Genomic DNA, 14,830 nt, shown 5'->3' on the forward strand with positions numbered 1-14,830 from the left:
TGTGGATTGACAATAATTATTTCTCTCTGTTAGATCAGTGAATTAAGAGGTTCCAGCTTTATTTTGATACCAACTTTAGTTTACCGAAACACTTGTTTTAGCCACAACCATATACAGTCACTATGGTATAGTACTGTATGTATGTATGTATGTATGTATGTATGTATGTATGTATGTATGTATGTATGTATGTATGTATGTATGTATGTATGTATGTATGTATGTATGTATGTATGTATGTATGTATGTATGTATGTATGTATGTATGTATGTACAGTATGAACTGTATGCACGAAAAAAAGTAGGAATTGAAAAAATACCAAAAAGGTAGCACATCCAAACACATTTCCAATCAATACTGGAGGACAACGTACTCACATTTCTACTTTTTTATTGTCTCACAACACTTACACGTTTTGGCTATGAGCCTTCATCAGAGCATTCACGTCACATAGATTCAACTCACTTTATATAAAAGGTCAGAGTTCACCTACAGCTGAAATCTCAAGGTCCAATCACTTGTATGCAAGAACAAACACTGATCTGATTAATTAAATTAGTTACAGGCAATTTGAGGCATATATCATAAAGTTACACATCCAATAAACAGTGCAGGGCAATCAAAGACAGTCTTAACCCAAAAAGCATTTTAAGCTATAATCGTCATTCAGTCATAGTATTGAGTGTGTATATTCACTGCATTTCTCTCTGGGCCAGTCTCTTTAGAATATCACCTCCTCTGGTAGGCATCACGATTCTCTCAATCCACAGAATTTTAATGAAGAGGGTGAACCATGATTTGCTTCAGCATAATGTTTTGCAATTGCATAATCCATATTAGCCAGACCCTCATTCTTTTTGATTCCTTACTTTATTTCCTTTTTTGATTCCACAACTTTAATATTGGGGAGGGGCATGTTTGTGTGAAAGTCATGTCATTTCTAGAACACAGCTTCAGCACGTTTGGCCCATGGATGTAAAATAATTCAGTCTCTCAGCCTCTGTCTAGTTGAATGTATTTACAACACAAATGATGTGTAAATTAAAATATACATTTAGTCTATGTCTTTTGAAAGCCTTCTAGAATAGAACTTTATGAGACCCATGGGAAATTCAGTTTCAGCTTCACCCAGTGGGATAACTAGAGGCACTCAGAGGGGAGCTTTTAGGAGTTAAGTGACTTGCTCAGGGACACTTCGACACATGCTGGGTGGGCCGGTAAGCAAACCTGTGACCCTCTGATTACCAGACGGCATCTCTAGCCAATAAGCTACAGCAGCCCTACCTTGGGTAGTCAGCTCCACTATTACCCCCACATGCCCCAGGACTTTTGTCATCACTTTATGTGGTGATTCTAGTGTCCTGCTGTTCACTTTCCTCTGAGTTGGACGTGGTTGAACTTGTCATTGGATAGTATTACCCTTGGCAAGCAAGACGCCATCATGGCAGTCACACATGTTCTGACTTTAACATTAATTAAGCACACACAAACATTTGACTATGTGCCAAGAATACATGCGAGTCAGGACTGATACAGAAGTAGGCAAAACAGGACAGGAATAGGATCAGACGGATGTACTGCAAACTGTATGCTGGGCATACAGTTTCCTGGTCAAGAAAGAAGTAGGCTACATATAAGCAAACACATAATATGATTACCCAGTTTAAGAGTGATTAAGTACAGTTCAGTCAGACAACTCTTGGATTTAAATACATTTATTTATTGAGAATATTTGCGCATAGATCCTTTTTTTGGGGGGCTTTTCTGCCTTTATTTATAGTCTATACAGTAGAGATGGACAGAAAACAGGGAGAGAGATGGGGAGAGACATGCAGCAAAGATCGTCGGGAACGGGACTCGAACCCGCAATGTGCTGTAAGGTCTAAGTGCCCAGACCGCTAGGCCAGAGGTCCAGGCCAGCAATCTGGGCCTGCGCCTTCATATATATAAGCATATTTTGCCATCAAAGCTCTGTCTCAATTAATTAATTCCCTATAAGCATGAAAATTATTATAAATAAATTATCTGCCAAATAGATATTACAGGGAATGAAAGACCCCAAAGGCCATCTTAGAAACAAATCCGAAGTGCTGGGGGGTGGTTGATTGCAAAACTTCATATGGCAGCACAAGAAAGCAGCAGCAACAACAGCACAGCAGAGCAGCAGGATTGCATGGCTAGGAATGATCAGCCAGGCAGGGAGATTTAAACATCCGATCAGATAAAGAGTGCATGTGACTGATCAGTCCTGATCAGATAGTGGGTCTGATTAGAGGAGGTCATGTTTAGGTTTTTAACTGTGTGCTGTTTTTCTTTTCTTATTTTTTTAATTTTCAGTTTTTCTAAATGTCTATAAAATTACCAAAAAAAGGGTTAAGGTTTGCACATTTAAACATATGTAGTCTAAGAAATAAGGTCACTGAGCTGTGTCCTATTTTGAATGAAAATAATATTCATGTAATGGCTATCACAGAAACACACTTAGATGAAAACATACAGGATTCTGAGTTGGCTATTCAAGGATACGACATTATTCGATTGGATAGAGATGAATATGGAGGAGGGACAGCGTTTTACATTCAGGATCATATCCCTGTAAAAATTAGAAAAGACTTAGGTATAAATGGTGTAGAAGCTCTATGGCTACAAGTGCACTTACCACATATGAAGCCTATTTTAACATGCTGTTGCTATAGGCCACCTAGTTCTGGTATTGACTATTTGAATAATATTTGCACGATGTTGCAAAATGTGACCGATTCTAATTATGAAATATTATTTGCAGGAGATATGAATGTGGATTGGTTTTCTAGTAATTGTTCTTTGAAAAGAAAGTTGAGTGATGCAGCCACTGTATACAATTTGTCTCAGATTGTGAACCTGCCTACTAGAATTCATTTTAATAGAGACGGTTCACGCTCGTCCTCATGTATAGATCATTTTTTTACAAATGCCCCAGAAAAATGCTCTAAAGCAATTTCTGTACATGTGGGTTTTAGCGATCATAACATAATTGCAACAACTTGGAAAGCGAAGGTGCCCAAAAGTGGGCCTAAGATCATTAATAAAAGAATGTATAAGGCATTTTCTGAGGATAATTTTGTTAAAGATTTGAAAAATATGAATTGGGATTTAGTTCTTGACTGTAAGGATACAGACGCTGCATTAATGATATTTACAACCTTATTTTCGAATATTTGTGATAAACACGCCCCAATTAAAAAGCGTACTGTTAGGAGGATCAAAGCCCCCTGGATTGATGATGAGTTAAAACAATTTATGAAAGAGAGAGATTTACTTAAGCAGTCTGCTATTGCATCTGGCTGCCCTGATACCTGGCAAAAGTATCGAGCCCTTCGGAACAAAATTACTAAAATGAATAGACATAAGAAGAAACACCACTATCAATTTAAATTTGAGGAATGTAAATATGACAGTAAAAAATTGTGGACAATATTCAATGAAGCGGTGGGTAGGGATAAAATGGGCAAAGTGCCTTCATTTATAGAGGTGGAGGGTAAGTTTATCACTAGACCAGTTGATATAGCAAATTACTTGAATAACTTTTTCACTAATAAAGTAAGCACAATTCGAGATCAGATGCTACCAGTTAGTGGCAGACTTTCTGATTCAATTATACAAAATAAGATAATGAAGGACAAGGTCTGTAATTTTGAATTCAAGAGAATAGGAATAGAAGAGGTAGAAAAGCTTTTATTTTCAATTAAAAGTGATAAGCCATGCGGAGTTGATCATTTAGATGGTGGGTTGCTGAAGTTGGCAGTCACGTGTATTGTGGCACCGATATGCCATATTTTTAATTTATGTATTGAAAATTGTGTTTATCCACAGCTATGGAAAATTGCAAAGGTTACTCCACTGCCAAAAAGCAGTAGGGAACCATTCACTGGTCCAAATAGTAGGCCAGTGAGTATTCTACCGGTGCTAAGTAAATTGATGGAGAAAGTTATATACAAACAAATGCAATGTTACTTTGAAGAACACAGCATTAACTCTGAGCGTCAGCATGCATATAAGGTTGGATATTCCACAAGCACAGCACTCACAGCGCTTACTGACAACTGGCTTAAAAATATTGACATGAAGTCAATGGTGGGTGCTGTGCTTTTGGACTTTAGCGCAGCATTCGATATAATCGATCATGAGTTGCTGCTCAGAAAGTTATCAGCATATCATTTTAAAGAAAGTGCTATTGAATTAATGAATAGTTATTTGGTTAACAGGCAACAATGTGTAGTGTTTAATGGTACATTATCAGAGATGGTGACCCCTCAATGTGGTGTCCCCCAGGGAAGTTGTCTAGGCCCATTGCTTTATTCAATTTTTGTTAATGATTTACCACATGTACTAAACAGTGCATGTATGGAAATCTATGCAGATGACACTACAATGTATGTATCAAGTGGAAATTCTGTTTCTGTTAATATGTTGTTGCAAGAGGAGTTAATGCTGGTTTCTAACTGGGTTAGTGAAAATAGGCTAAAGCTGAATGTTTTAAAAACAAAGAGTATTATGCTGGGTTCTAGATATATGCTGAGATCTAATCCTGAACTAAGTCTTGTTTTACAAGGTGCTGTTATTGAACAGGTTAAAGAGGCCAAATTGTTGGGCGTGATTATTGATGAAACACTGTCTTGGACGATGCAAATTAACAAAATGGTGAATACAATGAGTAGTAACATTTCAATGATAAGAAGAGGAGTACATCTGTTGACTGGTTCAACAGTTAAACTTGTGTTACAATCACTAATTTTGTCCAGTCTTGATTATTGCCCAACGGTTTGGTCCAGTGCTTCAAAAAAGGATTTGGACAAACTTCAGCTCACTCAGAACAGAGCAGCACGTCTCGCTCTGCGCTGCTCTGGGAGGAGTAGTGTTGAGTGGATGCATGCTGCACTGTCTTGGATGAGAGTGGATCAAAGGTTGGCTTGTAGTCTAGTGACATTTTTATTTAACATCTATCATACTGGTAAACCTGCACATTTGTTGTCACAGATACAACCCACCAATACTAGACATGGCTATGACACAAGACAGGCTATGGGTGGTCAATTTACTTTGGCTTTAATACCTAGAACTAATGCACTTAAAAAAACAGTAATGTATAGAGCAGGAACATATTGGAATGGGCTACCACCACATATAATAAGTATAGACAATAAATCAAGCTTCAAAAAGAAATTGAAGGAAGCCGTGATTAGTCAAACAGTTAGATTTAGTTAGTTGTTTAATGTTTGAATTATGATTAATTGTATATACTATTTTATTTAATTTTTTATTTAATTTTTTTTGTTTTGTTTAATTTCTTGATTTGCAAACTAAAAGGTGCTATACTATGTAATCATTTATAGAATTTGTGAAGATCAAAATCTTCAATCATTTTTTGTTGTTTGTTTTTAACTATGCAATGGGAGAATTACATTGTATTATGTTTTAATTGTATTGTAAAGTGTGAATGTTTGGACCCCAGGAAGAATAGTCTTCACTGTGGTGAGGACTAATGGGGATCCGTAATAAACTAAACTAAATCACTGATCAGAGTTGGTGCTGCTTTGAATTGTCTGACTGAACTAGCTCTGCAGGCTTTGCATCATTTATAAGATTAAGTACAGATACAGGAATGTAGGTCAAGACAATTTAGCAATATAATTGCCCGAAGTATAAATGAATTACAAATATTGATAACTGCTAAGAGAGGGCGAACAGCTTGAATGAAGATGCCCTGGACTTACCAATCCTGCACTATATATATATATACATATACACTGTATATATGGTAAATGTTATCTATTAAGGTTGCATCAAGACATAATGTAACAGACCGATATGTACACACAAAGCCTGGTGTCACTGTCAACTCCCTGTTCTACTGCAAGTGCCTGCCAGACTTGTTTAAACACCTTGGCACCTCCCTCACCCAATAGTACATAATTACCTTGATTTTCCAATACATTTCTAATATGGCTGTATAATTGACACTGACAATTCAGTAACCAACTGATAGTGGGGGTGGGTATGGTTTTGAAACAATGCTTGTCATTTGAATTCTCCTTGTTTATCAGTATGTGCTGCATATCACACAATGGACCTTTGCCATACAAAGACACGAGAGCAATTAAATCAGAACAATTTTATTTAAAATGATCAAGTACAACCATAATGAAAACATTTCTAGGGAACAACATTAAATGATAGCCCTCAATACCCCCACCCCTCTTCAAATGACATTAAAAACAATAGCACTTATGACCTTCACAGTGTACGCTAAACAACTGGAATGGTAGGCCTGATCCAGAAACAACACTCTCCCAGTGATCCCAACATCTGAGGATAGGCATTAGTGACACAAAAAAACAAAACAAAACCTTGGACAAAGTAATACAATGCATAAGTCATAATGTTGCTTTCTTCAGTCTTGATCACTCAGGCGTAGACAGAATATCTCTACGTATACGTCTATTTATATTTGGGGGTAAAGGCTGGGTGGTGAAGAGATGTGTGGAGGCGTTTCCGAGTCAGGTTACGGTAACGAACACAATCTTGATCCATGGCTGCGAGAGCACACAGGTGTAGGTTGGATGAACACTGATGTCCCATGGAAAAGAGCTCCGGCATCCAAATTCCATCTCAGCCAGAGCACCCTCTGCAACCACAGTGGGTGCATTCAATGATCCTTCCCTGTGCACAAGTCAGAATCACAGGTTTAGAACAAAAAAGGGCAAACTTTCCTACTCATGCTCTTCATTTCAGTTATACATAAGACCATAGACAGTGTATAGTGATTGTCTGTGATAAAAAAAAATCCTTCTATTGCACAGGTCTTCAGAGTTACTGCAGTAAGTAAACCTTGTCGATGTCTATGAGGCCCATAGGGCAGGAGCCTATCTCCTGTTTCTGTAGCGTGAGGCAGCTTGATGTACAAGTACACCCCCTGGACCAGGGACCATTGTCATATTAACACTACTCTTCCTTGCAATGCTATACAAGTTTCCACTGTTATCCAATTTCTAGCTGGTTTTAGTCACGTAGAATGATCTATATAGGTTTTAAGTACAAGATAACTGTGAATTAATCAGAGTCAATGAATGTCACTGAGCCTTACAACTTCTAGCTTGCTCTTGGGGACTCTGCAGATGCAGTTTGTGCCAAAGTTGGTGTCTCGTGTCTGGATGCAGCGCAGGCAACACAGGTTCTCATAACCCTGCTTCTTCCATTTGGCGATCAGGTTCTTGTCTGCATAGCCTTCCTTTATACAGTACTCGTAGAGTTCTGGGGAAATACGTTAGGCAGACAACACAGAGTTAAGAGTATATTGGAGAGTTTCTCAATAGTTGAACATGTATACAACAATATGTTTTTTATCTGACACCACAACAAAATGAATATGTACCTCTGCTGATGGCTTTTCTTTTGTAGAAGAGATCAAAGATGTAGCGGCTCCGCTGATGATGAAGCCGGAAAATGGGCCACAGAGACTCTACCTTTCGCTTGCCCTCGTGAGGCTCTGTCTCGGCTGAAAATAGAACATATTGAGGATCATGTTACATTGACCAGTAACAACTGCCACACACACAAAATTTGGGGAAACGCTCGGGTTTTCACGAATAACTAACGTGAGCAGTAGACGGAGGCCATGAAGGATTTACTGATTCTGAAATATCCTAAACATTCACATTGGTTTGCAATACATTTAGACGAAAGGGCCGATGTTTGTGTTTCGCATTTAGCTTTTTTCATACAATTAATTAACACGATACGCAGCCTGGTCGCAACGCAGCGGTAATCTCCATTGTTTGTTCCGTGTTATTTACCTTCTCTCATTTTCTGATCCAACTCGTCCAATGTCGGCTCAATGAGCTCCCAGCCATCTGGAGGCGGCTTTCGACTCCTTTTAACCTTTGGCATTGTTTCTCAATATAGAAATAACACAAAACAATCTTCTGTTTCTGTGTGGATTTAGCTAGTGTTTTGCTACTAGCTCGTTTCAGTCCCGTATATATGACGTCATATGGGGTCCTGTTACCAGGCTCGTCCGCTGAGAGAGGCGTCATCACTTGCTAAATAAATATAGAATATTTTGTTTTTATACGCGTTTTAAAAACTGTCCATTTCTTAAAATAATGCACATTATATAATAATTAAACGTGTTTAAATAGATATCTTCTGGATATTCAAATGTGGTTTAAATCTGAATAGATACCGTACTCTCAGCATTGGTATATTGCATCAGGTTAGCTGACTAACAAATTGACTGTCGATAAAAAATGATATAATCTGGATCAGGAGGTTACACTCCAATCATTCCTGCAGAATTGTGGATTTTTATAAAACAGGGTGTATTATTTAATAGATAATATCATATATTTAGAAAATATATGTGGGTAATCATAGATTTTATGAAAGGCAACATGTTGAACTACTTAGAGTAATGTCATCAACACAGTCTGTTTTTAGCCATCAGTCAGCAAAAGTGTCACTTCATATTTTTATATTTTCTATTTTATAGGCCTATTTCTTCGCTGAGACATCTGTGGTAACGTTTGTGAAAATGCCAAAAGGAGGTAAGGACAACTATTCATCAACACGATATACTATGTTGTTGATGTTGTTGTTGTTGTTGTTGTTGTTAGCATGTACTGTTACTCAGCTAACGTATAAGCCCCTACACAGATGATTGGTGGCATGCTTCTTTAATCTACATGTATTTGCCTTGCATACTGTTACAGTCTAAAATACATTTATTAATTTGATATCTAGCTCATTTTGACTATCATTTATGATCTACGTTGAATGTCTCCTGTAATGTTTACACCAGGGGTCTTCAACGTTTTTCAGGCCAAGGACCCCCTAACTGAGAGAGAGATGAAGCAGGGACCCCCACTACATATTGTATATATTGTGTTTCAGATTTCCTCATATACTTGTTTGACAGCACTATCATGTTGGATTAATGTTAATGTGTATTTTCAGACATTTAACTACTTAAACCATCAATACTTAGTAAACTTGACCTTTCACTCTGTACTTAGTCAGCTCTTTTTCCCCTCTACACCAAACCTCTTAACCTAAAATAGCCGATCTACAAACTCACAATGCCTCGCAGCGCGAGTCGTTGTGAGCTTGTAGATCTGCTTTTTTCGGCTAATGTTCCCCCCAGAATAGGGATTCTAGGGTTCAAGTGAATAATGTGAAAAAAGCATCCTATCACACAAAGATTTGGCGGACCCCCTATAGTAGCTCTGATGACCCCCTAGGGGTCCCGGACCCCCTGTTGAAGACCCCTGGTTTACCCCTTAACATGTTTAGATGTTTATGTCAATTTTCATAATGTCTACCTGAACAGGTAAGAAAGGTGGCCATAAGGGCCGTATGCGGACATACAACAACCCTGAAGAGATAGACGCCCAGATGAAGGCAGAGAAGGAGAGGAAACTGGTTGGTTGAGAGTATTTTGTAGCCTGTGTGTATATTTTTAACCTGTTGGAGCTTACCTGTATTGTAACGTGTCTGTCTTGTTGTGGAACAGCAAGAGCAAGAAGGTGTGGGTGTAGAGGGCGCAGCTCAGAATGATGTGGAAGAGAAGTTGCCAGGGTCAGGATCAGATGACAGCGACGATGAGAGCTCCCAGGTTTGTTTGCTCTCCCCCTCCCTCTATCTCTCTCTTTACCTCACACTTCCGAGTAGAGCCAGACCGATATCATTTGACTGTTTTGATCACATCGGTATCGGCAATTAAGCGGCTGATGTGTCCTGATTTTTAACACCTTTAAACCTGGTGTCTCTATTTCTGGCATGTATGAACAATTTCAAAAGTTTTCGAAAATATTCAAAGATATAACAGATATACAAGCTGCATCGCGTTGTAAGCTTGTAGATCGTCTATTTAAAAAAAATGGAATAGGGCTTCAGTGGTTTAAAAATAAAAGTTCCTTTTATGTGTATTTTATTATCAAAGATGGAGGACATTTTTGACAAAATATCGGTCAAAACATTGGTAATTGGTGGATCGAGGACATTTTGGCATCTTTCGGGCTCTACTTACGACCTTTACTTAAACAGCTTTTTAAAGTAAAATACTGACCCTAGAACTGTGTTGACTCTGTATGGGTAAGTGTTTATGTGACATGTTAATTTCAGAAGAAGAGAGGAGGTGTGGAGGGATTGATTGAAATCGAGAACCCCAACAGAGCGGCACAGAAATCAAAGAAGGTGACTCAGATCGAGATGGATGAACCCAAGCAATTATCAAGGAGAGAAAGGTGTGAATGACAAAACCTATTACAACTTCAATTTTGAACTTTATTGTCACATCACAAGTTTACAGGCCTAAAAGTATAGGCTAAGTGAAAGTATTTTCCGTACAAGAGAGAAGATCTGCTGTTTCTGTGATGGATTTGAAAAATGGGAAATTAATACATACATAATTTGTGGATGGTACACAGAAATATTTGTTAGTGAGACATTTTGGTTTGTGATTAGGGCTTGGTATTGGCAAGGACCTTACAATACAATGGGTAACATGATATGATCAGATTTTTCAGGGACATCTTTTGTGTCTGTTTGTCCCCGGTGGCTGACAGATACTCAATAAAGCAGTTGCCTAATACACTCTCCTAACATATAGGGAGGAGATTGAAAAGCAGAAAGCCAAAGAACGCTACATGAAGATGCACTTGGCAGGGAAGACAGACCAGGCCAAATCAGACCTCGCTCGCCTTGCCATTATCAAGAAACAGAGAGAGGACGCGGCACGAAAGAAAGAGGAAGAGAAGAAAGGTGTGTACACAGACTTGGTTGCAAACCTAGTGATAATCCCAGTGACGTTTTCCTCTTGTTCTTACCCACCCCTCCTTATATCCATCATCCAGGTTTCTGCATACCATCAATAGCACAAAGGAGAGTGAGTTACATCACATAAAGCATTTGACCATGCCATGCCATGAATAAAATGCCATGAATGTAGTATTAAGGGAGATTTTTTTCTCTAGTCATGTCACTGAGATAAAATCTATGAATATGTAAACTACAACGCTTACTTTCTGGTTTCCAGCTGCTACCATCAGTGGCTGTGACATTGTCTTTGTTTGCCGTATTTAGAGCAAAATAATGATCTTGACTGCAGAAAGAATTAATCAGGTTGATGTAATATAACGATGACCATAGACTGTATGAGTGTGCCAGGCTGGTGCTTACCTGCAAATGCATCATGGTACATAGAGAGGACCATAGAGACTGCCCAAAAAATACAGAACAGGGAATTTTCTCTGTAAATGTGAATTATATTATAAATATTTTGTTTCTGACAATCATCAACAATGAAATTAAATGTGCATTAAAGGTGTGATGGTGTCCCTTTAAGCAGTGAATAGCAGCGAGTGTGTCAAAATATGAATCCAGGGTCAGTTTTGCATGAGTGACTAAGGTGGTGGCGTGGGACATGTTGGCATCTCCTTTCTTGTGTTTTGTATGTTAACATGTTTCTCCTTTCTTGTGTTCTGTACTCCAGCAAAAGAAGCAGCGTCGATGGCAACAACTAGAGGAATGAACTCCCTCTCCCTCAAATGATGCAGAATTGGGTTATCAGCAGAATTTTCACACATTTATGGACTGGTGCGATATATATCTATGTATATCTATATACAGTACAGTATATCTATATATAAATATATATTTATATATTTGACTATTTTTAAAGTAAAAGTTATGAAGAATGGTTTACTTTCATTGTTACATAATACCATTTGGGAAAATGGTTGAGTAGAGACCTATTGAATGGGGTTCTGTATATTTCGACGCAGAATAATGGTTCTGTTGCTTCACCAAGGAAGTAAGGCTACATTGAGAGACCACCCTCTCCCTCCCTCCTACACACACACCCTTTGTTACACTTGGAATAATGCACTTGGAATGACCCTCTACCTATAACCTCATACAAGATACTGATACATGGTATGACGATCATAGTGTTATTTACTTTTGACTTACTTTGGTAATTGAGCTTAGCCACTTTTTGTTCAAATCGTGAATTGTATATAACTCAGATTAATACTATGAAACCGATGAACAAAAGACTTGTTTTGGTTTGTGAATTTATTTTGTTCAAGGCTATTTATTTTTGGGAGAACTACCATGGCATGTCAGGCATTCCCAAAACTGGTTTGACATCAAGAGAAGTACATTTTATTTATGTAGCAGCACATTTCATACAAAGTAAACTCAATGTGGTGCACATTAAAAGAGAATAATAATTTAAACTGAACTGAAGGCATCGATATATGGAAAAACAATTCTAAACAAAATAAAATGAATGTAGCAATATCTGATTGATGTGAAAATAAAAACATTTACCGACAAGACTAGCGATGCTAGTTGGTGCCGGACCCTGGGTGGATACCTAGAAGATGACTAGTGGCATTGACCTTTATTTTGTGTATGATTTCTTTCTTTTTTTAATGAAAGTTTTTTACCAGAATACTTCTTTGCTATTCTGCTTTTATTTCTTTGTCTTTTTATTTTATTCATTTTTTCCAGCATATCTACATCTACTGTAAGTGTGACTTAGAAAATGCAATAATGCTATGTAATTGAACGGCATATAGCTGAAAAGAGGAGGTTGTCTCTATGGCATTATATTGAATATATACTGTTTATTTTTCTTTGTTAGAGGTGATATGGAATTCACTGAGGTTTGATAGCGGCGGGAAACTCATATGCTATGCATGACAGGACTGGGGCTCTAAATCATGGGCATCAACTTTTTAATTGTTTATCCTCTGTATGAGTTCTCTCTCCTGATTGGATAACATTGGTCTCCTGATCTGAAAATGTATTTTCTGTTTACTAAAGAGCTGGAGAGACGGGGAGCCCCCTGTTACTGAACAAACACTCTACAGCAATGATCGCTATCAAAGTATAGATCTATTTAACCCTTATTTAAAAAAGAATAGTCAATGTCACACCCCCTTTAAAATGCAACTTGAAGCTTCTAGACCACATGAGTTTAATACTTCGATTTTTCAGATTGAGTTTCAGTATTTTTACATTAAATGTCACAGAACAAAACGTACATGTTTCATTTGTAATTAATGGAAGAATTCAAGGGCTTGAAAAGGGATGGTATCTGGGTCTTCAATGGGTCTGGGCCCGCCAAATTGTGATGTTTTTTTTTTGTAAATGTCTGAAAATACACATCCAAATCCAAAATATTAGCAAAGATAATGTGTAAACAAACAAATAGAACATTGAATACACAGCACTGATCAGGCCTGTCACATCTGAGGCCATCAAAGCTGCACTATCATTTGGAGGAACCCAACAGGCCTGCCAACATCCAACTGTGAGAATCAAGGAGTTTTCTTTTCTGGAGTCTCTGGGGGTCCTCCCCCAAAAACGTTTTAACAGAGTAGATGTAATTTCCTGTGTTCTGTGAATTTTGGGAGTTTGATACTTTTATCAGGCTCGCTTTATACTAGCTCTGGTCCATAGCCTAGACAGTGGAGTTCCTCTCCCCTTAAGTTGGAGAGGAACTCCACTGTCTAGGCTATGGACCAGAGCTAGCTTTATACTACTGTAGCATTGAAATTGAAATTTCATCCATTAAATCCCTAAAAGTAGGCCTACAGAAATGTATTTGATCAGGGAAGCAATTTAAGACCCATCTTTAATAATCATTCATTAAAAGTGAATATCTCTGGGTCTGGGGCTTCTCCCCCAGAAACGTTTTAGCTACTGTAGATGTAATCTCTCTCTCAGATACGGGTTCCTTCAGGACCGTCCTTTATTGGCCTGAAAAACTTTGAAGATGCGAAGTGCAAGAGACTGAGAGGCAGATCAATGGAATCAGAATCAACCGTGAAAATCAGAGCAATTTCGTTGGCAGTTTTACTTGTAATACATATGACAGATGCATATAGCCACGCTGCTGGTGTTGGGTGTTGCCATCCAGTTATGTTGATGTGGCGTGACATTCTCTTGAAGTCCGACCCCGGCCCTACCCACTAAGTGGAAAAAGTATTAAAATGTTTTACTTAAATAAAAGTATCAATACTGCAATGTAGAAATACTCTGTTACATTTAAAAGTCCGGAATTCAACATTTACTTGAGTAAAAGTACAAATTTTGGTATTGGTATCAAAATGTACTTAAAGTATCAAAAGTAGAAAGTAGGCTACTCATTATGCAAAATTCACTAGTTTTCAAATGTATAAAAAACATTTGAAAATAGCAGATCTACAGTGCTCACAATGCATTGCATGGTGATGCATGCATGCATTGTGAGCTTGTAGATTGGCTACCGTATTTTCAAATAGCCGAAATGTAGGATATATAGGGTTGAAGTGGTTAATGTATGTTTTGCAATAATAATTAAAATCTACAAAGTAACTAGTAACTAAAGTTTTCAAATAATTGCAGTGAAGTCAAAGTATAATATTTGCCTCTGAGATGCAGTGGAGTAAAAGTAAAACTGAAAACTGGAAATACTCCAGTAAAGTAAAAAATACCTCAAAGTTGTAAAAGTACAGAGTAAATGTATTTACTTTACACCACTGCTACCCAGACTGAAACCAGAATCCACTGTGAGTGTGAGTGCCCCTCTCACCCACCACCATATTTAACATTTAACATTATATTCTTTTCTGATAATATCTCACCTCATGACAGACAGGATATGAGGTTATTTAACACAAGAAAGGTTGGAAAACATTTCTTCACAATTTGCTGAATCATGAAGTTTATTGTCATACACACACTAGGTTTGACATTTAAGACTGCACACAGATAAGGAATTCGATCTTTTTAATTGCTCTT

The 14,830-nt window shown here is 37.8% G+C and overlaps 2 protein-coding genes across 3 annotated transcripts; one reads left to right on the forward strand and one right to left on the reverse strand.

The window, feature by feature from the left end:
* Positions 1-6,137: 6,137 nt before the first annotated feature.
* On the reverse strand, positions 6,138-8,016 carry bud31 (BUD31 homolog). The gene is made up of 4 exons (XM_080447313.1): positions 7,834-8,016; positions 7,413-7,535; positions 7,125-7,291; positions 6,138-6,700 (listed from the first exon to the last, which is right to left on the reverse strand). The coding sequence occupies exons 1-4, from the start codon at positions 7,925-7,927 to the stop codon at positions 6,650-6,652; spliced, it is 435 nt and encodes a 144-aa protein (XP_080303439.1). The 5' UTR covers positions 7,928-8,016; the 3' UTR covers positions 6,138-6,649.
* Positions 8,017-8,449: 433 nt separating this feature from the next.
* On the forward strand, positions 8,450-12,422 carry pdap1b (pdgfa associated protein 1b). 2 transcript variants are annotated; one of them, XM_080446209.1, is made up of 6 exons: positions 8,450-8,583; positions 9,366-9,457; positions 9,549-9,650; positions 10,160-10,281; positions 10,647-10,798; positions 11,529-12,422. In XM_080446209.1, exons 1-6 carry the CDS (start codon positions 8,571-8,573, stop codon positions 11,585-11,587), a joined length of 540 nt encoding a protein of 179 aa, XP_080302335.1. In that variant the 5' UTR covers positions 8,450-8,570; the 3' UTR covers positions 11,588-12,422. The 2 variants fall into 2 exon arrangements, with proteins under 2 accessions (XP_080302335.1, XP_080302336.1); XM_080446210.1 differs by having other exon boundaries at positions 10,163-10,281.
* The last annotated feature ends 2,408 nt before the right edge of the window (positions 12,423-14,830 follow it).

The sequence above is a fragment of the Gymnoscopelus braueri genome, assembly GCF_963280865.1.
Source record: "Gymnoscopelus braueri genome assembly, chromosome: 13".
In the NCBI taxonomy this organism is placed as follows: Eukaryota; Metazoa; Chordata; class Actinopteri; order Myctophiformes; family Myctophidae; genus Gymnoscopelus; species Gymnoscopelus braueri.